At 44.2% G+C, this 25,931-nt stretch overlaps 1 protein-coding gene and 1 long non-coding RNA gene across 3 annotated transcripts in view; one reads left to right on the top strand and one right to left on the bottom strand.

Annotated features, from left to right (window-relative positions):
- Positions 1–17,785, bottom strand: part of LOC118351831 (uncharacterized) — a 41,978-nt gene extending 24,193 nt beyond the window's left edge. The window contains exon 1 of the long non-coding RNA XR_004807975.2: positions 17,520–17,785. This is a non-coding gene — a long non-coding RNA (uncharacterized LOC118351831). The remainder of the gene's footprint in view (positions 1–17,519) is intronic.
- Positions 1–25,931, top strand: part of MAML2 (mastermind like transcriptional coactivator 2) — a 343,007-nt gene that overhangs the window by 208,806 nt on the left and 108,270 nt on the right. For both annotated transcript variants that reach the window (XM_025419195.3, XM_025419196.3), the window contains exon 2: positions 22,945–24,516. In XM_025419195.3, the coding sequence (XP_025274980.3) occupies positions 22,945–24,516 (1,572 nt within the window). The remainder of the gene's footprint in view (positions 1–22,944; positions 24,517–25,931) is intronic.

A 25,931-nucleotide genomic window follows, 5' to 3' on the forward strand; every position in this document is an offset into this window, starting at 1 on the left:
GAGAAGTTTTCTAATTGTTTTAATACGGAGCATCCATGGGATCAGAGAAAAAGCAGAGACACGGAATGAAACAATGAGGAAGAATTGAAGGAGGAGGATGCATTTGCATTGGAGGAAACAAATCAAAAAGGGAATTTTTTTGTTCTTTTTGATTATGCAGGAATATCATGATGAGGATACTCCTCAGACATACACATTCCACTAAAGGGCAAGAAAGAGGCAGCTTTTCCTGCTCACTTCTTGACTCACTTTGTTTCTTGCCACCCTGTAAGATTTCAATCAGACCAGGAAGTTGGCTCCAGAGCCATTGCTGTAAGTCCATCTTTCCCTCTTATTTCTTTTTAGTCTTTTGTATGTCTCCTCAGCTTAACCAACGTTTTTTGAGGAGTTCCTATATGCCAAGCACTGTCCTGGGCTCTAGGGAGTTTAAAGTTGAAAAGGACTTTGTCCTCTCAGAGCCTGGAGCTTAGCATACTCTCCCGATCCCTTACCCCTGGTGGGCTTGAGTTCAAGTTAATCGTGCATACGCTTGCCTCTTCTGCCAGAACACTAACTCCCTGAATACAGGAATCGCACACAACTCAACTTTGTGTCTGCTGTGGCCCGGGCCAGTGACTTATGATTGTGGCTTTAACAGATGTTGGTCAAGTTAAACAGAGGACATTTCCTTAGCCATCAAATTTCTTTCTTGCCAGAATGAGGGAGGTTGTGGAAGTCTTTGATCTGTGTCTATTTAAAAAGAGAAGTCTCTCTGGGATGGTTTGGTGCTCCCTGTTTATTAAAAGGCAGGGCCTTGGACCAAATTATTTCTCAGGTCCTTTCCAGACTTGTTATACCTCCTGTTGTTCCCTGATTCCACAAGTTTATTCATGGTCAGTTAAATAGGATTTTTAAGTATTTACTCATTGGGGTGTGGTGGGCTTTTGGCAGATTACATAGCATCATTGTGCTGAAACTCTTCTAGTCTGATGTAAGCAGAAGATGATGTATGGTCAAGGCAGTGGTGGGGGAAATGTTTAGGATTGCTTATTTGCCCATTTCATTCTCGGGACAGTAGTCCACAACTCCCTCTCTGTGCGAGAATGCTTCTGTAGTGTGACAGGTACTGAGAACATCAAGGAGTCCGAGGCCATGTCACTCTCTGAAGGCAATCCAATTATGGAACAGCAAGGCTAGTCCTGTGCCCGTGCCTTAGCAGCTTTCATAGATTGTGTTGACCTCCCCACATTTGCTCATCAGATTCACTTCCCTTGGAATGTCATCCTCTCACATCTCCACTTAGCAAAATCCCATTCATCTTAAATCGTCTCTGTTTAGTCCCATAAAAAGAGGGCGGGCTTCGACCTTCTGGGTCAATCCAGTTCATTCAGATACCTCAAGTGATGACATGATGGTCAGTTCAATTCACCATTTATTATTACCTCTTATTAACTCTTACTTAACTGCTTACTGACATCTTTGCCTTTGTTTGTTAAAGAGAAAATGCAATGGGGTGCCTGGGTGGCTCAGTTGGTTAAGTGCCTGTCTTTGGCTCTGGTTATAGTCCCAGGGTCCTGAGATCAAGTCCCATGTCAGGCTTCCTGCTTAGTGGGGAGGCTGCTTCTCCCTCTTCTTGTGCTCTGTTTCTTTTTCACTTGCTTACTCTCCTTATCAAATAAATACAATCTTTTTTAAAAAAAGGAAAAAGAAAATGTAACTTAGCTCTGGTTTTGTTATTGCTATTTTAATGTGCTCAGCATTATATTTTTTTCTCTGCATCTTTCTTATGGTGACCGTAATACCTTGCATTCAGGAGGTACTCAACAGATCCCTTACTTAGCGATCCCTTGAAAAACTGAGAATTGAAATCCTCATCCTCTTTGCCACACATGTGAATCAGCACTGTTTTCCACATAGGAGTGCACGTCCAAGCTAGAAGAATCACTTGCTTGGTAAAAACACTTTGGAAACCTATTTCATTTTCCCACCTTCATCCTCCTAATCCTGCAAAGATTATGAGAGCTTGGTTCCATATGCCCCAGTGGCTGAACACCAGAAAGCCTAACAGTTGAGCACAAAACCTGTCTCTAAATCATATACATAAGCCAGGCCCTCCCACTTGCCATGATGTCAGATGAGGGTACAACATGAACACAGGAAAGGTACATTATGCTACAGGCTGACTCTGTTTGGGTCCCATGGCCATCTGGGGAGGCCAACTGAATCAGAATCCTCAGGGTCACAACGTGTCCCTTCTGCAGCTCAGGTTGGAATATCTGAGCAGCATCTTTGTCATCTCAGGCCTATCATCCCAGAGGGTGAAGATGTAGTTCCTCGAGTCCCCTTTAGGAACCCATCCAGTGGGCCCTATAATTCAGTGAGCATCTGACGAGGAATAAAAAGCCTGTAGAATGGCAGGTGGAAGTGTGTTATGCAGGCTTTAAACAGCAGTGTAAAGGGAGACGAAGAGGCACTGCCCTCTCCAACTGAAAAAGCATATGTTCTTTATGGGAGCGTGGTGCCTCTCTGTTGCCTGTGTTGCTGTATTGGAATCCCAGTGGGCACCTGGCTTCCTGGCCTCAGACTTGTCAGGGTGGGAAGGAAAGTTTATCAGCCTTCAGGAGACCACTCAGGCCCAAGGTCTGACTTGCATGGTTTGCTGAGGTAGCTCTGAGGATTCATCAAAGCCAGTTTCTCCAGGGCTTCTAAAAATGCTGCTCAGGTCTCAATATCTGGTCCATCCTTCCTCTCAGTGGCCCAACTTGAGACCCTGGGAATTGAAATGGTTGGAGGCACGCTCCTCTTATTCAGGCATCTGCTCCCATCGGGGCCTCAGAACAGTCTTCCCTGACCATCCCGTTTGACATAACACACCCTCTTCTCTTGCTCAGCTTCGTATTTCTTCAGCGCATTTGTTACTTCCTGACTTTTTCTAATTACTCTCCCAGTGTCAACGTCTCTCCCACTAGACAACAATGAGTCTTTGAAGGAAGAGACTATGTTGTCTGCTTGCTCACAGCCAAATCTCCTATGTGTGGGACAGAGCCTGACACATAGGGACTCAATGATTGTATTGACCACACCCCACAGGAGGTTACAGATGAGGCATAGATTGGCCAACTTAATTAGCTTAATTAATTTAATTTCTGAGCCTACTTGGAGGTTTTGTGAAATAACAAAAAAAAAAAAAAAAAAAAAAGAAAAAAAGAAAAGGAAAGAAACTTCACCTCACACCATGAAACATTCCATATACCCCTCTCTGCCTTACTACTCTTCTCTCTCTATGAAATTCCCAGTCGTGGCCGATGCCAGCATATGAACCTAAATGTCCTCTCCTGCCCCTGGTTTTCCTGATTCAGAACCTCAGCAGAAACACAACTCTGACAACGTGGGTCTCTAATGATGCTCCACATTCTCTGTCTCTGCTTCACTGGAGATCCTGGTCACTGTCTTCTTCTTCTTTTTTTTTTTTAAGTTTTATGTATTCATTTATTTATGATAGACATAGAGAGAGAGAGAGAGGCAGAGACACAGGAGGAGGGAGAAGCAGGCTCCATGCTGGGAGCCCGACGTGGGACTCCATCCCGGGACTCCAGGATCGCGCCCTGGGCCAAAGGCAGGCACCAAACCGCTGAGCCACCCAGGGATCCCCTGGTCACTGTCTTCTTAATCCCAGGTGCTTACCTCTTCCCGTCTCCATCCTCCCCAGTCCAATTTACTTCTTTTCTTGTTGGGATTGGAATTATTGGCTCATTCCACATTCCAGCCATACTGACTCCTAGCCACAGTAGCTCCATAGATGGGGCCTGAACCCCTCTGCTGCCAAGGACACCTAAGTAGGGCCCTCCAGTCTGCCATTTAACTAGCTCTTGGAGAAGTCCATTCAGTAGCAAGACAGTCAAACTTTCAAATATTTACATTTCCCTTTCATGGTGGGGGTCTCTCTGAAACTTTATTTTTTTAAAGATTGTATTTATTTGTTTGAGGAGGGATGGAGCAAGAGAGAGTGAGAGAGCACAAGCCAGGGGGAGAGGCAGAGGGAGAGGGAGAAGCAGATTCCTTGCTGAGCAGGGCACACAATGTGGGGCTCCATCCCAGGACCCCAGGATCAGGACCTGAGCCGAAGGCAGATGCTTAACCAACTGAGCCCCCCCCCCCCCAGGTGCCTCTCTCTGAAACTTTAGATGCTACTTCTTTATTTCCAAAAATATTTTGGGTTTTCCCATGCACATAGTCAACAATAAAAATCAATAGGAGTCTAGGGAGGATTTGAGTATATGAGATCACAATCTACAGAAGCCAAACACAGAGAAGGGACATGCAAAACTAGAGATACTGGGGATTGGCTTGCATGCCTTCATTTGATACTGAGGTTCTGAGTGGGGAAGGAGAAAGAGGTAAAAAGGAACAGGAGTTGAGAAGTTCAGAATAAAATGGTGACTACTCACAGAAGTTAAAATCTGGTATGTCTACAACTGTTGCCTCACCAAGAGTTATGGTATGTAGCTCAGTCTGGAATAGCTTTTGCCCTGTCACAAAGTATGTGTGATTAAGAAATGAGCTGTGTTTCCCTCTGAAGATATGATTTCTTTTAATTCTTTTTTTCAAAATCCTGCAAGTCTGGTGCTGTTATGTCAACTTGCTAGAACAAGACTTGGCCCTATCTTTTATTTTTATTTTAAGTTTTTCCAGGAGTTGTCTCTAACTACACCTTCTATCAGTGACTACAAATATTTTCTCCCCATGAGTAAATGAAACATTGTGTACTTAGGTACACAGCCGCCTTCGTGTGCTTTCAGTGGTTCCAGTGCATCAGTAGAGTGGTGCTACATCTCCCTTTCAGGGGCCAGAGAGATGGGGAGAAAGGAGAGTCTGTGTTCCCTCAGGGCCAAACACCTGGATCCAAGCCTCCACTTTTTCTTTTCTTTTATCATTTGTAACCATTTAAGTGCAAACCCATAGAACACTTTCTCTTTATTCAAACACCGGGGCTGGGGAAACATTAGAGGCAGAGTAAAAGCTGTTCAGTGTGCCTGGATGACTCAGTCTAAAATAGTATTATAGCTTGGCAGCAAACCCACTTCAGGAAAGCTGGTAGGAGACTAAAATAAAAGTTAAATTGAGGGGGTAAATCATTTTATCAGGCTTAGGATTTGTACTTGATGTAATGAGATTCTCAGTATAAAATGAGTTAATTTGTCTGCCTAAGGGCATAGATACTTGAAGAAAGAATTTGAAAATACAGATTCAAAGTAACTAGTAGTCTGAAATAAAACAATGCAGAACAGTGAAATTCTCCTCATATAAATTTTGGCTTGGCATATTTTCTTCTTAACAGCATGATTAAATGTGAGTATCCCTTGGTTGTCACTGAGAAGGAAAAAAACTAGAGACTGGTTTTCTTTTTGTCTTTTAAAAGACTTTTCTGTTGGGTTCTATTTTCCTCTTTTTCTTCCTCCTTCTTATTTATCTTCTGGAAAAACTATGCTTGTTTTTGCCCAGCAAAATGCAAACTGAATTCAGATTGTTCATAAAAGATGAAGCCAAACATATTTCTGCATTCTTGCCTATTGCTCTACGATTTTCCATGACTCAAACATAGAGTGGGCCCCCAGTGCGGAGGGCAGATCCTTTGCTGACAAACCCACAGAGGAAAATCAGAGGGAAATGCTGAACATTTCTTCTCAGCAGTTGCCCTGGTGGCTTTCACACACTTGGCTTCTGCTTTTCTGGCTTTTTCAGAGGACACTTTCCATGAGGCCAGGTATGTGTCATACTCCACAGAAAGCAATAGGTTAAGCCTTGGAATGTCTTGTCAGTTATTCCTTCAAGCCAAGAAGATTATGGAAGGATTATTATTATTATTTTGGCTGATGCATAGATATCAAACACATGATCATAGGGAGTGAAGGTTGGGCACGAGGGGAAAGACCAGAGGCCTCCCCTCCTGCCTAGGGATGAGAATCACAGAGGGGAGAGAAGTGTATCAAAACAAGTCTTCTTTTGGTTCTGCAGCTGGCTTCTGTATCCTGATAACACTTCATAGACTGTAATGATGTCAGCACAGATACAACTGGTGACATTTAAGGTAGGTCAGAGAGCATACCCAGTGGCTCAGCTTTTTGGTCCAACTGTCCGCAGGAGAGACACAGATCCCTACTAGCACTCCCAGAACGCAGAGCAGCAGGCCCAAGACCACCCTCTTGAGTTAAACATTGCTTCAGGTCATGCCACATGTCACACAACATGGCCACTGAGTTCATATCAGAAACCAGAACTTCAGGCCCTCTTTGGGAATGTCCTGAATGAGTCCCTCCCACTCAAGTCCCTCCTCCTTCATCACCCCCACTCAAGGCCCTGCTGAGCCTGATCACCGTGGAATTGTTTGCTTTGTGTTTTTGTAGAGAAACAGCCATGATACGTACACAGTGCCCCATCTGATGCAAGTATCCGTGCTTTTGTTTCCATTTCAAAAAATTTTTCTTTACACCGTTTAGTTAATCTTTTCCAACTGATATGCTGATGTTTCTCTTTAGACTTCCATGTGCCCAGGTATCTCTTGTTAAAAGTAGCATTTGTAAGTACTCAAGAAGTACCTGTGACAGGTCGTTGTTGCTATAGCAACTTTTTTTTAAGGAATAAAAAAGACTAACCTTGAGAATGGACATGTAAGAAATTATGAGAAATTAAATTTCCTCCCTCAGAGACGAATGAAGCTAGAATGCCAGAACCTTTCTCAGCCTCATGAAAAGATCTGTATGAACGATTTCCACGCTTTGGATTGGGCATAGCAAGCTGTGGGCTCTGCATTCTCAGAATAATGTTGCAGTGTGCAAATCAAATAGCTCTATTCTCTCACAAAGCATTTCTTTAATTATGGAGGAGATGGCCAACATGTGGAACAGTGTCACTGTCAAGCACCTAGAGGTTATGCGTATGCAGCAGCTTACTTAAAAACCTCACATTCATATCTTTTAATGTATCCCACTGATAAAGATGTGCTATTTCCTTTTCAGAGCTGTGGTCTTTGCAACTTGATGTCAGCTTTTTCAGCTCTCCCAGCAGGGAAATTCAGGTGAATTCCAAACTGTGATTAGAGAGATCTGAGTGGAGTTAAAAGGAGTCAAACAATGGAAGAGAAGCACCCCCGCACAGACACATGCACGCAGACCAACTGTGTGCAAAGATAAATTGCATCTGCGTATGACCGTGTTAGCTCCTGTCATAAAGCAATGAATTTGCTAGGGATAGGTAAAGGTCAATGGGAGAGAGAGAAAAAAAATCTCCTTTTCTACTGCCAAAAGTAATAAAAAGAAAGAAAAAGGCACCTGTGACACTACATATCATGAAGGGAGAAAGAACATTACTAAATGATATTGAAAGTTTAAAAATATGGGAAGCCAAAGCAAGAAATGAAATGATGTGCGCTTGCTAGGTGAACACAGAGAATGGAGAATGGCCTCAATTGATGCATTGTGGGATCAAGGGTTGTTGGATTGTTCTCGCCCTCCTCCTCCTCCTCTACCTCCTCCTCCTATTTTCTGACTCTATTTTCTTTGATGGAGAAAATGATAGGCTTGATAATACATAATGATAGGCATCCAAAGATCAAACTTCATTAGATCCTTTGTATTCGGTAGCATGAAACTGTCTGGTCAAAAGCAATCCCATATGTGACCTTAATTTAACAAGTGATTAGACCCAATCCTGATGCTTTGAAATATCTTCGGATATCAAGATCAAGCAGGATAACATTTTAAATAGGCTTTTACCATCCTTAGACTTCCTGAAAATCTACACTGCTGGAAGTTTCCTTCAAGCCACCCAATGCTATCCATCTCTTTTTTTTACATCTCTCTTGGGAGAGTTTTTCTGTTCCCGGAGTGGGATTTTCCTACCTACCCATATTCATTTGGATGTGAAACTCAACCAGAAGAATACCCAGATGCAATGCCTCTGCTTTCTCAATGACACCTATGTTTCTCATGGCCTGGTTCCCCTCATGTCTTGGCTGGCTGTGAAAATTCACCAGAGTTCCTATTACACATAATTTATTTAACCACTTCAGAAGAAACAGGCAGACTCCAGGCCTTCCATTTAGTATTTAAAGAAGGAACTGCAGCCTCACTGCATCCCTTACTGGGATAAGGAAAAGAAGAAAATATGGAAGAAATGAATGAGATAAAATGAAAAAATAAGGCCAGGTGATAGAATCATCCATTCAAAAGTGTTTAACTGTGTACCTACAAAATACAAAGTATTGTACCTGCTGCTATAAAGGACACCAAAAATGATAAGGCAGCTTTCTTTGTGACTCCCCATGGCTGCTAACTTCTCTCTCCTTAGCATTTAGGGAAAATGACCTACCCACCTTGTTTCCCTTTCCAGTGACCTCCCATTCCATCCTCAGCACACACTGTAGTTGGGCATCTTCCTCCAACCATCATCAAATGCCAAGGAAGAGATACAGCTCTGCCTTTGTCCAGGTAGCCTCTGCTTATTTGCTTATTTGAAGATATTTCAAAGCATCAGGATTGGGTCTAATCACTTGCTAAATTAAGGTCACATATGGGATTGTCCAGGTAGCCTCCTTTCCTGAGGCTTTCTTCTTCTGCCCTTGAGCTGCTCATCTCCTGACTTTATTCCTCTCTTCCTCTCTCCTTAAATTTCAGTAGATCCCTGAGTTCCATTTCCGTCCCTTCCCTTCTCACTCCTCACTCTCTATTTGGACACTCACAATGACATCCGTTCAACTAATACTTTGTGCATTTGTCCCCACCTATGGAGATTGGTCTGCACCTCTCACTCTGAAGCTAGCAAGGGGATGTCTCCACTTCCATGCCCCACAACATCTCAAATCCAACAGATTCAAACTCAGACCCCTCATTTGCTTCCCCACCATTCCATTAGGAAACATGTTCCTCCCCCCACATTCTTTTTCCCATCAAGTGATTCCATCATCCACTTGGTCATGACTCTAGAAATCTGTATTTGGCCCTCACTCCTTCCCCCCATGGAATTAATCAAAGTTCATTTGCTTTCTGCTTCTTGAGTTCTTTCCCATCATCGCCATTTCTACTTCTACCACCTAAGCACACATCTAGTTCTCACTGTCTTTTATTGATGCTGAGACATCTTCATTAGTCTTCTGGCTTATGCTGTCCCATCTCCAATCCACCCACAACTGTTTGGTTGTTAAGAGTGTTTTTTTTCTAGACTACATTACAGATCAAGTCACTTCCTTACTTAAAATGCTTTGATGTCTGCCTATGGTCTTCAAGATTAGGACCACATTCGTTGGTATGGTGACTGAGCCAGAGAAGCCATGTCCTACATCTTACTGAGCCTCACCTCTTAACTGCTCTTGCCAGGCCTGCTTCACTGTCAGCCTCACCTGTGATGTACAGTTCCCTGAGGACCTAGTTGTCACTGAAGTGCTTCTCTGGAATGATTCCCTAGCATAAAATGGGAGTTTCCTCCAGAGAATACATTTCATAAAAGGCCTGGGTTTTCACAGTCAGGCAAATCTGGTTCCATTGGTAGCTGGGCAACCTTTTGTAGTCTCATTTATCTCATCTATAAAATGAGGTTCTTTATATATTCTCTCAAGGTTGTTGTAAGAATTTAATAGTAATAATAATAAAAGCTGGTATCATTAGGCACTTTCTGGGTGTTGGGACTGTTTTAAGCACTCTACATGTATTCATTTAATCTGTGCACCAACTTTATGATATAAGTACAGTTGTAATGTCTCTTTTACAGTTGATAAAGTGAAAGCACAGAAGTTGGGTTACTTTCCCAGGGTTACACTGCTAGTAAGTAGGAAAGCAGGGATTCCAAGGGAAAATGTATATAAAGTGCCTCCTATGGAGCAGTCACTGGATGAATGAATGCTGTTTGATCCCTTCCTTTCCTGCTATATGCTTAACTGTCATCTAAATCTTGTGAAAGGACCCTGAAAACTAAATAAAAAATGGCTAGTATTTATTAAAACATTATTTGCTGCCTTTTGAGTCCAGGTATTATATACATTGTCTCATCTGAGACTCAGTACAACATCTGAAGTGGAACTATTATATCCATTATACAGAGAAGGAAACTAAGGCCAAGAACATTAGATAAACTACCCAGAACCTCCTGTCTGGTGGAGTACAGAGCCAGGACTTACATCTGAGCTTTGACACCAAAGCTCACACTTTGACCACAGCAATATGTTGCCTCAAAAGGCATTAGGAGACACATGACATTGCTTGAATCTTGTTGGAGATACTGAAGAGGTATCATAACAGTTATAAGCCACAAGCACTAAATACATGAGGAAAGCAAACCGTGGATAGAGTAACCTATAGGACTAGAAACAATAGAACAGTGATCACGACGAGGCTCTGAGAAGGAGTATAAGTTTGAGTTGGGATTTAAGGATAATGAAGAAAATACACCAGTCGAAGAGAAAATTCCATTTTGAGATTGGAATGGCGTATATGGAGACATGACAAATGCAGAGAATGTCATGGATAAGGAAGTATTTTATCATCTGGAAATCTAACTAGTGGATACAAGATATTAACTGTGAGTGGGGTACCGGGAAGAAATGTATGTTTTGGGGTGGGGGCTACAGTCCAAGTGGTATCACTCCTGCTGACATGCCAGATTAAAAGCAATTTCCACGGTTACAGTTGGTGAGCTTTCTTCATCTGGATCTGTCCTGTATTGTGCTAAAAGGCAAATGGAATAAACAGCAGTGATATGTTTGAAGATTAGGAGCTTTCTGAATTAAGACTATGCTTTTATATTTTCAGCAAACTTATTAACCCAGTAAACAGTTTCTTTGCTGAACGGTGCAAAACTTGCCTGGTTATCCCATGGCCATTCATAATGGGGCAGACAGTCTTTCTTATCAGGTAGCAGTCAGTTAGCAGATACCTGAGGCCTAGGTTAGTAATTCTGCTCTTTTTTTTTTTTTTTTTTTTAAGGTGATGAATGTTGATTTATCATGAAACAAACTCACAGAAAGGAACTGTAACATATTCTTGGTTAAAGATTTCGAGAAAAACATAAGCATATACTGAGAAACAGTGGTTCTCATCCTATGGGAGAAGGCCTTCTAGCCAGCCTTCTACTCTGACACAGAGAATTACCCTGGCTACACCATTTTGACTTGCTTAAAGTTTTATTTTCCAGTATAAGTAGGTTTTTTTTTTTCCTCTTCAAAGAATATGGCCACACATGAAGAATTGGAACCTGTCAGGTGGAGAATTCAGCTCAGTCATATAATTACTGGGCTGAACAAGTTAGATCAAAGTGGGGGCATTGGATAGCTATAGGACATTGCTTCAAAGAGTAAACTGCAAACAATATAAAGGCTTTATTTGTCCTCTTTTGCAAATCATTTAACTCATCAAGAATCATTTGCCATAAATGTATGGCAAAGAGTGGGATTTTAATTCCTGCTTGAAAAAGTCTGCATTCAGACCTTCCTGGAGAGCAAAGGAACTTTTGTATCTGCCATTATAAATTCTCATTTCCGGGCATGAAAGGCTTAAATTGCTGGGAGTGTAGGTTTTGGTTTTGGTTTTTTCAATTATAACCAAATATCTCTGTAAAGCTCTTCATGTTTCATAGAGCTAGTTAAGCAATTTCCCCTGAGATGTGTCTTTGATGTGAAAATAAACAGGCTGCAGTGAAAGCTGAGGTCCTCTCCAAAGGAGTATCTGTCTATATGGTTCATAGTCACTCAGGCTAACGTTAGACCAGAGAAAACACACGTCAACACTCTATATTGAACTTAGATACAGTTGCTAGAAGAAAAATATTCCTTCAAAAGTTTCAAAAGAATGATGACATCAATGCCAAGAACATCAAAGCAGCTGTTTGGGGCTTTCAGGTACTTTGCCAAACTCCCTCTAAATGCTGCTTAACATTCCTTTGTAATGGAGTTAAAGACAGCCCTAAATTTCAAGGATCTCTTAAAAGTTCTGCTCATCCCCCCCTCTGTCTCCAGGTGACTGTGCCCCAACTGGTTAGCACGCTGCAGTCCTGGATTGTCTAAACACGATTGGGGTGGAAGCCTTAGTTTCAGGATGTTTTGATGCTTGGAGGGGGAGAACGAGTGGAGATGTAATCTCTGGACCTCCCCTGGCTGGGAGAAGGGGGGACGGTAGAGGTACATGGAGACAATGGAAATCCTGTGAGCACGCTGCTGCCCTGGAACAGCAGCCTCACTCACAATTCATAAGGCTCCTCTTTCAGAGAGGAGCTGGGTGAACGACCACAAGTGGAAAGTTGAAAGAGAAACCAAAAGAAACGTGTGCATTGAGCCTCTGCTCGACTTTTCGATTTTAATCAATCAAGAAAACTGCGCCTTTACCTTCTGAAAACTTTAGGTTGAATGTAATGACTGGCTTCCTTACATGCTGGTTTCAGTTGAGAAGTGTTCGTTGAAAGTAACAGAAGCTGTTATAAAGTATCTCAAGACAAGAAAAAGAAAGAAAGAAAGAGAAAGAAAGAAAGAAAGAAAGAAAGAAAGAAAGAAAGAAAGAAAGAGAAAGAAAGAAAGAAGAAGAAAGAAAGAAAGAAAGAAAGAAAGAAAGAAAGAAAGAAAGAAAGAAAAGAAAGAGAAGAGAAAAGGTAGGAGGAGATTTATTGAAAGGTACGGAGTATCTCAATTACAGGAAATATAATTGAGTCTCCCAGTGTACTGGAACCAGGAATTGGAAAGCTTCAGGAATCTCTCTCTCTCTCTCTCTGTCTCTCAGTGCGGTTTCTCCTCCTAGCTTCACATCTCTGTGGACTTGCTTTCTCTGTCTCTTGTTGTCCACAGCTGAGAACAAGTCCAGTACAGACAGGCCTATGTATCTCCATGGCAAGTGCATGGAGACTGCCGAGAGGGTCTCGTTTCAATTCCCAGTTACTAGAAAAGCATTTAATTGGTTCAGCTTGAGTCAAATGCCTACTTTGATCCAGTCTACTGAGGCTGGAGGAAATGGGATGTCCTATGATCAGAAACCCTCAACCAGTAGATGTGGGGTCAGATTCTCAGAGGAAGGTGGTGAGCAAGGACAGATGTACTGGATAACATGTTCACTTCAATCTGAATTAAATAGATGATATATGTTCTATGCAAAAAAAAAAAATTAGAGAACACAGACATATGGAAAAAAATGGGGGAAAAACCCTTCATCGTCCCACCAGCAGAAGGTACTTCAGCATCTTGAAGTGTTTCCTTCTAGTTGTTTGATGTTGCCATCGTTTAAAAATATTTTTGATCTCGTATTTGTTTGGGTTACACTAAGGATGAGTTACAGTGGTCAGGAAGGACAGACATGGCTCAAGCCTCCCTCTCTAGGGTTTATTTTGTAACATGGAAGATGGACTTAAAAATCGGAAACAAATTCATAAAACTATCTGGAAATCGTAATAAGGACTGTAAATGAAACCATCAAGAGGTTGGCATGGAAAGCAACAGTGAGAACACAGTTTAGCCGGGCAGCCTGGGGAAATTACAGCCAGGTCACTTTAAGGGAAGATGTAGAGGAAAAGAAGAAGTTGGCTCTGATAAGAGGGGACCAGTCAGAGGAGGTGCAGAATTCCAGTGAAAGGGAACGGTAAATGCTAAGCCCTGAAACTGAAATCACCTTTTGTATTTTAGAAATTTAAAAAAATAATGATAATAAGTAATATATCTGAAGTTTGGATATGAAAAGGAGATCCCTTTTTTGTGATGGGAAAAACAGATTAGGATAGGGAGAAGCAAAAAGCAGGGTCAGATTCTCAGAATGTGGTTGAAGGATACTTGGGAGCCTGCTGGGCTCAAAGCCTGAAGAAGAATGAAGAATGGAATCTGAGAGAACGCGGCTGGGAAGGATAGGGACCTTTACTGCCTGGTTAAGTCAGAGAAGCCACTGAAGACGAAGGAGACACACTGCCATGGCATCAGGGGTGCCTGTGTTTTATGTTATTTTAGAAAAAGGTGAGAGCTCTTTAGTAGTTGTGTTCAAATCCCAAAATAATTAAGACAACCCTGGAATGGTGTGCGGGCACTCTCTCTGCCAACTGGGTTCCCCTGATACTCAAATTGACCAACACTTTGGAATGAGTACAAGTCCCACCAGCATAAGAAAAGAGTAGCAATCTCCTAAAACACCTGTGCTTTCCCTGCCTCTCCAGGATCTCTCAGCTTTACAATTGGACAGAGAGTTGCTGAGAATCAGCCCTAGGACTTATAAAAGGAGTATGGTTCATGGCCATGACAGAGAATCATATATGCCCCATAAACGGACTCCTCTAATGTTTCCAGACCACTGAGTGCCCAGTAAGTCAGATCTCCAGCCAGTCTGTGAGTGCTTCCCTGGGCTACTGCTGGCCTGGGCTCGTTGGGGTAGATGAGATAGATGCACAAGTGTTCTGTCTTCCACTGACTTCTTGGAATGATGTTGTATGAAAAAACTCACGATCTACGAGTCCCACATCAGGCTCCCTGCATGGAGCCTACTTCTCCCTCTGCCCATGTCTCTGCTTCTCTCTCTGTGTCTCTCATGAATAAATAAGTAAAATCTTAAAAAAAAAAAAAACACCTCACGATCTGAATCAATTACAGAAAACATCAGACACAGAGCACTAAAATCCTGAAAGCAGGAAGAAAGAACAGAAGAAGGAGGTAGGAGGGCAAGGCCTCACCAATGAGATGGGCCTTGAGCTAGACCCCTTAGAATGGAAGCTTCCAGACTGAGCCCTCCAGTGAAGGGGGAGGGAGAAGCCCCTTGATTAACGATGCTTAATACACTGTACATTCTGCTGAGGAGGACATTTAGAGATTTCAAGAGAATTGCCAACATTTTATACATAGCATTTACTTTGGATTCACTTCGAGATGTTTTGGGCAAAAAGTGAGTCATGAGTAAAGTATTCCATGAACAAAGCAGTTGTGTTTTTCAGGCTTTTAGAGAATACTCTGTTCGTTTTTCTGCTAATAAGCACAGAGAGTCGATCTCTAAAAGATGGCCCCTGCAGGCTTCTGCCCCACGACAACTGCAGCAACTCGTCAGGATGACTAAGGATAGAGTCAGCAGGATAACCACACTGCTTATCACTTAGTAGATCTGCAATGACATTAAAATAGTAGACAATGTGGGAAAATAATTCTGCTTTGAACTTTTTGGTTTAATTTAAACATTCCCAAAAAAAAAAAAAAAAAAAAAAAAAAAAATTTAAACATTCCCCTGTTGTTAAACAACAGGTTTTGTTTACACTGTCGTTAGCAGAGTATCAGAATATCATAAAACATCATATTTATTTACATATCAGGAGGCACCTCATTGGAAGGCAAGGGAGAGGCATTCTGCTCCCCTCCATGGCCAGAATCCCATGGAAACCCTGCACAGCAACCATCACACTGCATTATTACTTTTTGCTCTACTTCTGGACAGACTGGTCAGTCTCTGTGTTTTTTTATTGGGTCTGGGGTGTTTTTGTTGTTGTTGTTTGATCCTAACATTTATTGAGCATTATGTTCCAAGGCCAATTTTCCAGGCTATTTCTGCGCTTTAACCATTTGGTCCTCATGGCAACCCTATGACATCAACAGTCTCCCAGAGTATATACTTGGTGCCAAATAAATACCTGTTGAATGGATGAGTAAGCAAATTCCATTTCACGGATGAGGAAAAGCCTCCTTTGTTCTCTTCATTTTGCCTTCTTCGGGCACATGCTGGGCACGTAACAGGATGACAGTGAGAAGTATCTCGTAGGCCTGGCTTCAAGTTCTCTCTCTCTCTCTCTTTTTTTAATATCTTATTTCAATTCAATTTGTCAACATACAGTATAACACCCAGTGGTCAAGTTCTACCTCTCCTACTAAAAGAGAGCTCAGTAATGGAGCACTGCTCTAAGCTGGGAGCCCAGATGGTGCTTTCTGTATGGGGTTGCATCCCGCTGTGTAGGTAGGTGAGTGCCTGGTGCAGGCTTATACAGAAACTGGAGGAGAACAGCATGTACACTGCAAGTTGAATTCCATGCTCTTTCAAAATCCCACCTCCTCCCATTTTCCTCCATAAAATAGGATGTCTGCCTCTCTTCCCTTTTCTTTCCATGAGTGCTTTGTAGGCTGATGATAAACTTGTAACATTGTCCATGCAGAATTGGTGAGATTGTCCAAACTGAGAAAATGCTGTAATGAAATACCTTTTCCCTGCACTAGTAATGAGGAGTGTTTCTGAGGCAAATTCCAGCTCAGAAGTAACTAGAAGTTACTCTTCCACAAGCCAGCCATGGAAGAGGTGAAAGGGACAGGGAGGCATTAAAGAAATTTTGAATATGGGACATTTGGCATTTAGTGTCTTTAGAAGGACAGTGTGTTAACTTGCTTTCTCTACAAAGGTCCTGAATTGGCCATGTTCTTGCTTCCATAGAACACTTTATCTTGGATTTCCTAGAGAACAGCTATTTTCTTCACTCAAATAGTCAATTTTTCTGAGTTCAAACCTGATGGAACAAGTTATGGACCAGATTTCCCAAACAGATCTAACAGGGCTTCCCTGACACCTTTTACAAAAAGAAAGAAAAGAAAGAGAGAGAAGAGAAGAGAAGAGAAGAGAAGAGAAGAGAAGAGAAGAGAAGAGAAGAGAAAGAAGAAAGTTCCTGCTTTTTCTTGAAAGAGTGGAAGTTGCTGAAGAGCGTGCAGGATATATGCCCTGACTTTTTTTCAGCTCCCATACATTCACTAATCTAGGGCATGGACTCGAGAGGGGGCTAAGCATTGCACCCCAAACTTGGAATCCCTTCAGGGGGCCCCACACGAACTAGAGTCTGTCACAAAACCTCATGTGCCCCTTCCCTTTTGGCTTATGTGGATGTCAGTGTTATGGTTCTGGTTCTCAGGGCTTCATATTCCTCTGACTTCCAGGTTCAGAAGAACAGGATCACTCAAGCCAAACTCTAGTAGAACCATTAAATTACTCAGGAATTGGAAGTGAAAATGTCCCCACCACACAGCCTTCTTACCAGTGTTTTACTGCTCAGCAGTTAGAAGGATCCAGCTTTCCGAGTTCTCACATCAACCCACCAACTACTGTTTGAACACCTAGAGTTTGCCCAGCACTGTGGTAGGTAGTGAGAGGAACCCAGTCAAGCATAAGGCACGGTGCCCACCATCAAAGAGCTTCAATGCTAGTTGGGCAAACCTAAATACTATAGGGACAGCAAACAATACCTCACAAGACCAGGTAGCTCAGAACTCTACAAGGGCCAAACAAGGAGTGGCAAGCATTCAGGTGCCTTTTTTTTTTTTTTTTTTTTTTTTTAGATTTTATTTATTTATTCATGAGAGACACACAGAGAGAGGCAGAGACCTGGGCAGAGGGAGAAGCAGGCTCCCTGTGGGGAGCCCGATGTGGGACTCCATCCCAGGACTCCGGGATCACACCCTGAGCCCAAGGCAGACACTCAACCGCTGAACCACCCAGGCGTCCCCATTCAGGTGCCTTTAGCAAAAGACTCAAAATCCCATCTAGTTTGGGGCAAAAGTCAGGGAGGAATCAACTTACCTCCTGGTACTGTGCTGAGCTGGAATTTACTGTTCCAGGATACCAGACTTCTTTTATGTCAGGAATCAATTTAAGAATCAAATTATCTGGAGGGTTGGTCTATCCCCACCCTATCACTAATCAGCTGTGAGTAAAATGGCCTGAGGAAAGTTTACAGATGATAAGACCAAGATAGTCATCCCCAGGAGTATCTCAGCAGTGGTAAATCTGGTTCTTGTGCATATGCCCTGTGGAGAAAAGACAGAAATCTACTTGGGGGAGAAAATGTGACCTAGGGACTGAATTGTTACCTTTGTGTGGCATATTCCCTGTTTCTAGGGCAGCCCAGGAGACAAAGAATGTATTTATTTTGTGGAAAGGGATAGGGAGCAGGGCAAGAAACAGAAACCAGAGGATTGCACAATAATGGCATTTTTAAATCCCTCCAGGAAGTTTATGTTTCAGTCCTTTAGAAGAGCAAAGTACAGCTGTTCAAAAGGCGAGTTTACTGAGGGACCCCAGCCCTGACTCAGCTGTGTGCTGGGTTTTTCTAGGCCATACATATTGTCCCAGCACCACCGTCCCCAGCACTCGGGGCAGGCAGATCACTCTGTCTGGACCCGACCCTGCCTAAGCCTAAGCCTTCCCCTAGCAGAGACCTCAGGCCTCAAATAGCATCGAGGTATTCACATAGGAGAATCAGAACAAGAACAAAAATGAAAAGAAACCATCTGCTGGATCTCAGCAAGGTAGAGTGATTTCTGCATAGTGTGCAAACCAGACCAGACTTGCTATGTTGAAATCATTCCCAGAAGCAGCCCTTTCCTTGGATAGTCAGGGGAAGGGCGATATGATGTGCATCATCTCACAAATTACACATAAAAGTTTGGGTACAGATTTATGGTACAAAACGAAAACTGCTTCTCAGCCCAGCTAGGTGATGGGAAAAGTGTAAATATTCCCATGTGGTGCCCATTCGAAGCCTTTACGTCCTGCCACTGGCTTAATCATTGGCACAGTTTCCTAAGGCCAGGGATGATTTGATAGCACATGGTTCAGAACTCTGTCTGGAGGCTTACTAAATCTTTCTGACTGACCAAGTGACCCTTTGTCTCTTCGCTTTCTTCTGTTGGAACCTCGAGGGTGACATCCTGAGCTTTCAGCATCAACCCCTCACCAGTGATGTCACCAGTCTCTCCCTGCCACCCATCCCTGTGCGTTCCGAGTGCCCTTGCCCTTACCCTGTGTACCCTGAAATACATCTTCATTCTGTTATCCTTTGGTCTCGCTTCTCTGGGTCCACTGTGTCCAGACATGGTGGTGTAAGCATGAGGCCAGCTAAAGGCTGAAGGGAAAGCAAGCAGTGAGGTCTGTGATGAAGAACAAGGATGTGAGGACCAGATAGACCTGGGGCCTCAGGACATGCACTTCTGCCTTCCCCCAGCCCGGCTACCCGAGCCAGTTAGGCTGTCCGAGTGTGGAGATCCCCTCTCTCCAAATCTCAGTACTAACCCAGGTCATCATTCCTCTGACTGAGTCTCACTTCCTGGGACTACTTTTGGCTTGGTCAAATGGCCTTGAGTTTTCTGACAAGCTATTTTTCACCGAAGTATTAGTGACTAACTGCATTCTTCCTCTACTCCTTGAAGAATATTTGCATTTTGTCACAGAACCTTTAGAGACTCTGTATCATAATTCACAGCCATATAGCTGATGGAGAAACTTTAGTCCCGCCAAGGATATACTTCAACGTCAAGGTTGAACTTTGCGAATGGTTGATTGTATTGTGCCAGTAATCTGATATCTACTGCAGCTATGCATCTGATGGTTCTTGGTGATATAACTTCGATTAGAAAGTTCTGTGAGGCAGGAAAGACTGTCTCAGAATCTCTTGGTAAAGTGTCATACCTGATGGAGTCCTAATGCAATCCCTTTCATCCATGGGGTTGTCTTCCACAACATCACTTAGGGAGGACTTCTGCCTCCCCATCTTAAGTCATCCATCCAGCCCCATACATATACCTAAGAAACAATTCTTATTCCCTCTGTACCAGTTATTTCCTAGGTTTGGGCAGGAAAGTGTTCTACGAGGTAGCACTGTTTGTAAAGGATGCATTTACTGTACAACACGGGCTCTGCAGTGCCAACGCCTGCTTTGGTTCCTGGGTTTATTCCCTTTTTTTTTTTTTTTTTTTTTAAGAGAGAATGGGGACAGGAGTGGCAGGGCAGGGGGAGAGGGAAAGAGAGAGAGTCTCAAGCAGACTCCCTACAAGCATGGAGCCTGACATAGGGCACGGGGGTTGATGCAGGGTTTGATCCCAGAACCCTGAGATCACGACCTAAGCCAAAACCAAGAGTTGGACACTTACCCGACTGCACCACCCAGGTGCCCCTGGCCTATTGCCTATTTGTTTGTATGACCTTGAAGTCTCAGTCTCCAAACCTTTATTTTCGCTTATGTAAATTGGGGAGGGGAAGGTGGTTGGGTAGAAATAATATCAACCTCACAGAGGTGTTGTGAGAATTCTTCGTCAGTGTGAGAATTAAATGAGACTATCCATGCAAAGAACTTATCACGATGCCTGGTATGCAAACCTTCAATGAACGATCGTGTTGTTATTATCACTGCTATTATTATTTCTGCCACCACTAGTTACAGCCTCTCTAGTCCTGATGGCTTAGAGATGACACTGGTGCTGCTTCCTAAACTATGCATGGCACTGCCCAGGGAGTGGCCTGAGCCATGGGAGAAGCTGGCAGAACAAGTTCTTTCAAAGCAGTGGAAAGTAGATCAAAGGCAATAACCCAAACCTGGAAAAAGAATGTATTCCTTTGTTTGTTCTTTACTAGTTGTGAAAAAACTTTCAAAATGTAACATGCTGAAAGGAAGACATATGGCCGCTCCCGAGGTAACATGGTTGAGCCCCTCAGGTCTGCTCTTCCTGAGCCCAGACGGGGCTGCTGTGGGTTTCATGAATGTGGTGAAGGCTGACGGTGGTCTGTGATGATGTTGCCTCCATCAGTGAGTAATGAGCTTAGCCGTCAGCAAACACGCAGAGACAACAGAGATGGTGACGCAAGGAGCTCCACACCCAGGGCAAAGTGTACCTGTGCCTTGCTGCAAATTGCTCATCACTTAGTGTGAAATTTCATGGCACTTGGTTAGGTCTCTTGGCTGAAAATAACAGAAGCCCAACTCATATTAGCTCAAGCTAAGAGGGGCATTTCTTCTAAGATTCCACTGTGTATTGGGGAGAACCAGGCAAGAGACAGACTGATCTGGGATTGAAACCCAGCTCTCAAATTTTGCCAAAACTTATGTCTCCCCTCTCTGTGTTAGTCTTCTCTCTTTCTGCAGACTCACTTCCTCTGAGGCTTTGGTTGACACATTGGAACAACAACTCACAACATTTGTAAATGACTATGCAGCCATCCCAAGAAAGCCTGGTCTCACTTTCTCCAATTCCAGAATTCCCATGGCGGGAACTAATTGGACCAGTTTAGGCCATATTCCTTTCCCTGATTACCAGTCAGCAATGGGAAAAGGTAAAAACTTGTTAGAATAGGTTGGGACATCCACCCTCACTATATGCCACTTGTGAGTGAGCAAAACCACAGATAAGGATTATTGAAATAGGGGTTGACGAACTACATGACAAGAAACATACTGTTCATATTTGGCCCTATAACTGCATCCTGTCTACTCGCAGACTCCTCTCATTTCACCAATGATTCAGGACATCTGTCCGCTCACTGCCCTTAGCCCCTTTGTGCTGGGCAGACCCTAGCCCTAAACAAGCTGCTTGCAGCATAATATAGTGGAAATGCTGCAGGCTGTAGAATTACACAGACCTTGAGTTAAAACCCAGGTCTGCCCCTTACTGGCTGTGTGACACTAGACAAGTTACTTAGCTTCTCTGAGCCTTGGTCTCCATCACTATAAAATAACACATATCTAATGGAGTCGTTGTAAGACTAAGAAAAATAAAGTAACTATATTTAAAATACTGGGCATATGATAGATGCTCAGTTAGGTTGATTTCATTTTCTAATTAGGCTACCTAGAAGTCTTCAAAAGGGTAGAGGAGTGGTGGTAAGTGAAAAGGGAGACAGGGAAAAGTGATAGCATTTTGTATTGGGGAACTATTCTGCCGCAGGTATTTTCCAACTGTCCAGAGCAGATGCTAAATAATTTAAATGGGTCAGCTACATTGGGAAAGCCACACTTGGATAGATACAATCTCTTACTTTAGAGGCAAACCAACAAGGATCTCAAGATAGTGGTGAATGTTTTGTTTCTCATTAATTTATTGGTCCTTCATTTCTCTCCCTATACTATCGAAAGTCCACATAATACAATCTAATCACTGAGTTAGTGAACGAAGTACTATAACATTTTGTTGTTGCTGTTGCTGTTTGGAGAGGCTCTCCTCTTTGAGAATGTAGTAAGTCATTTTTAAAATATATATAAACTAGACTTTACTGAGTTCTTGTGATAGCAAGCACTGTGCTAAACTCTACGTGCATTGCCTTGTTTCTCCTATGAACTAAGTGCTATCGTCCCCATTATCCAGATAAGGAAATTGAGGTTCAGATAAGTAGAGCAGTGAGGTTACTTAGCACCCGGTAATAGAACAGGAATTCCAGCTCAATTGTGCCGTCTGCAGAGCCTGAGTTCTTCACCAAGGCACGGTACTGGTCCTCTGCACCTTGGTTTTAGTTATAAGTTTTTGAGACGGGCAACATAAGAAACGAACCTCCAGGAAAATCTGTGCTTAGAGTGTCTCATTTGATAAAGGGTGATCTCATGGCACGTGTGCCCACATGATGTTGCCTCCTGGGCTTGGGTGCAAAGCCACAGAATTATAGGAATAACAATAGCAGAACAACAGATACACTATCTCCTTGGATACAACAACTGTTCTGATGACTGACTTAGAGGATAAGAGTGATTAAGGGTTTCATAGATGAATCCATGAAAAAAAACGAAACCAGAGATGGGGTCCCCTTTTAGACTGTTCCGCGTTTGGCATCTTGGTCAAGGTTGTGCTCACTGCAAGTGTCTGTCCCTGCTTGGGGCTGTGTGTGCAGGCGTGAGCAAGATCTCTTCCTGCACCAGAAGGGTGCATTTGGTGATGAATCACAGTATTATCAATAACTCCCGATGTCATGAGAAGTATATTCCGTCTGCCGACCTGTGGCTGATCACAGGAACCAATGTGATCTCAAATCACTAATTAACCTGCTCCTCCTGAAACAGTTTATTCTGTTTGGCCTGCACTTCTGTGAGTTTCGTTGTATTCATTATATTCTAGGCTTGTGCTTCATTTGTACCTTTTCTTTTGGAATTCCTTCCTGTGTGTAAATGGAAAGAAAACATTGAAATATTATGTCACATTTGGTTATTATCTCATATTTTTCTTTTTCATTCTCCCTCTGTTTCCAGCTCCAGGGTTCCTTGAAAAGAAAACAGGTGGTGAACCTGTCTCCTGCCAACAGCAAGAGGCCCAATGGCTTTGTCGACAACTCATTCCTTGATATCAAAAGAATCCGCGTTGGGGAGAACCTCTCTGCGGGGCAAGGGGGTCTCCAGATAAATAACGGACAGAATCAGATGGTGTCGGGGACCGTGCCCCTGGGCCAGGCTCCCCTGCGGAAGACTAATGCCCTGCCACCCCACACGCACTCTCCCGGGAATGGTATCTTTAACATGAGCTTAAAGGAAGTGAAGAAGGAGCCGGGAGAGACGCTATCTTGCAGTAAGCACATGGATGGCCAGATGCCCCAGGAGGGTATTTTTTCCAGTAGGTACGGGGATGACCCTGTAGAACAGCTGATGGATCCGGAGCTACAGGAACTGTTCAATGAGCTGACCAACATATCCGTGCCTCCCATGAGTGACCTGGAGCTGGAGAACATGATCAATGCCACCATAAAGCAGGACGACCCCTTTAACATTGACTTGGGTCAGCAGAGCCAGAGGAGCACACCCAGGCCCTCGCTGCCCATGGAGAAGACCGTGATCAAGACCGAGTATTCCCCGGGCCTCGCCCAGGGCCCGTCGGGCTCTCCTCAGTTGAGGCCCCCGTCGGCCGGCCCTGCCTTCTCCATGGCCCCTTCGGCCCTCTCGGCTTCCTCCCCAGCCCCTTCTGTCCCGCAGAGCCAGGGTCAGCCCCCCACGGCCTCGGGAGCAAGCCGGGCCCTGCCCAGCTGGCAGGAAGTGTCCCATGCGCAGCAGCTCAAACAGATCGCGGCCAACCGGCAGCAGCATGCCCGGATGCAGCAGCACCAGCAGCAGCACCAGCAGCAGCAGCAGCACCAGCAGCAGCACCAGCAGCAGCACCAGCCCCCTGCCTGGTCTGCCTTGCCCTCTTCCGCCGGGCCATCGCCGGCTCCCTTCGGGCAGGACAAAATCCCCAGCCCGTCTTTTGCGCAGCAGCCGTTCAGCCCGCAGGGCTCCCCTATGGCCGGGGTGGCGGGCGGCGGCCAGTCCAAGGTGATGGCCAGCTACATGTACAAGGCCGGCCCGTCCGCCCAGGGCGGGCACCTGGACGTGCTCATGCAGCCGAAGCCTCAGGACGTCAGCCGAAGTTTCATTACCAGCCCGCACGCAGCCCTGGAGCCCCGCCACGGCAACACTAAGCCTTTGTTCCATTTTAACTCCGATCAAGCAGGCCAGCAGATGCCTTCTGCTTTGCCTTCCCAGAGCAAGCCTTCTCTCCTCCACTACACCCAGCAGCAGCCGCCGCCTGCGCAGCCGCCGCCGCAGCCGCCGCCGCCGCCGCCGCCACAGCCACAGCCACAGCCACCGCCACCGCCACCGCCACAGCCACAGCCGCCGCCGAGCTCCGTTTCAGCCCAGCAGCAGCCGCAGCCACCGACCCAGCCCGCCCAGCCCCTGTCAAGCCAGCCTCTGCTGAGGGCCCCCTTGCCACTCCAGCAAAAGATCCTGCTTCAGAAAATGCAGAACCAGCCCCTCACAGGCCTGGGGTATCAAGTCTCCCAACAGCACAGACAGGTAAGACCATGAGTTTGCTCTTCCAAACACAGAGGACCGGAGACCTTGTAGCCTTGTCCTTCTGCTCTGGTTGCTGCTGCCGTTTGTGTTGGGACAGAAGCAAGACCACCAGATAGTAGTGGTCCTGTCAGATTCCCATTCACGGAAGGCCTCGTAAAGTCCGGCTCACTTGGGGGCATCTGGAGGCAAGAGCTAGTATTTCCTTGTAGAGCAGTCCTCTCATTGGGATCTGCAGTGGTCAAAGCCTCTTGCTTATTAAAAACATTGCATTAAAATTCATGCCTTTAGTGACATGTCCAGTTGTCAATAAGATACACCCAGTGTTTATTCCTCCAGTCAATAAGTCGGTCGTTAAGTCGACCTGTGCATCCTGGTACCTACCGTGTACAAGATGTTGTGATTATGCTGACAAATGAAACAAGTCCAGACATGATATTAAGAGTATTTAATGACTGGTCTACACCCACACCAACCAACTGAAATGTCCGAATGCCCAATGCCTCATAATAGATCCTGCTGTGACCACACTGGTGCATTAAATAAGACACAGTCACTGTCTGGAGAGAGAGAGAGGCTTTCAAACTCTCGTATTAATACTAAGTAGAAAGGCTGATGACATGAGAGCACAGAGGCTGGGTGTCTTACCCTGCAAGGGGAAGTCAGGGAAGTCTTCTGGAGAAAGTAACGCCCGCATTAAGTGTTAAAGGTTGAAATTGTCATCACTACAAACAGAATATCTGTGGTTACCTTATATCCTGTGATTAACATAAAGCAGAAGTTTTATTCTGCCCCAGACATGAATAGTATGAAGAGATAGCTCTTTGCCTCCAGAACACATGCTAGTGAGGAAGCTCTGATCCCCAGGGAACTTGAGAGCAGAAACTCTTCCTGGAGGGAGGAAGGTCTGAATGTTGCTTCGTGCGTGTAATTTGACAGGTCTGCGTTAGTGGCCAAGCACAAAGTCAGCACGTTACACGTCAAAACAATATGTCAGGATATTAAGAAGGCACTCGGTCTAATTCCCATCACATTCCTAGAGAGGTTTACGTGGCTGCCGCATGGAGAAGAATGCCACAAGTGCCACAGACTATGGCCAAGCTAACCTTTGCCCTAGATGTATGCCAGGAGAAAACTAGGCTCCACCAGGATTTGAGAGCTCTGCACCAAGTAGAGCTTTGAGCTCTTACCTGCTTAAGAAGTATGAGGGTTTAAAAAAAAAAAAAAGGAGGGGGTTTAATTGTAGTTGATGAAGAATGGACTTGAGTAGAGCCATATGTATATTTTACAGAGTACCTTTTCAACAGGTAACTTAGGAATCATTTATAAACAAACAGCATGGTGGAACTTATTCCTGATGACATCGGTGGGCATTTGTGTTTGGATAAATCTAGGTTCAAATTCTTACTGTGACCTTC

This window comes from Canis lupus, chromosome 21 (assembly GCF_003254725.2).
Source record: "Canis lupus dingo isolate Sandy chromosome 21, ASM325472v2, whole genome shotgun sequence".
Classification (NCBI taxonomy): Eukaryota; Metazoa; Chordata; class Mammalia; order Carnivora; family Canidae; genus Canis; species Canis lupus.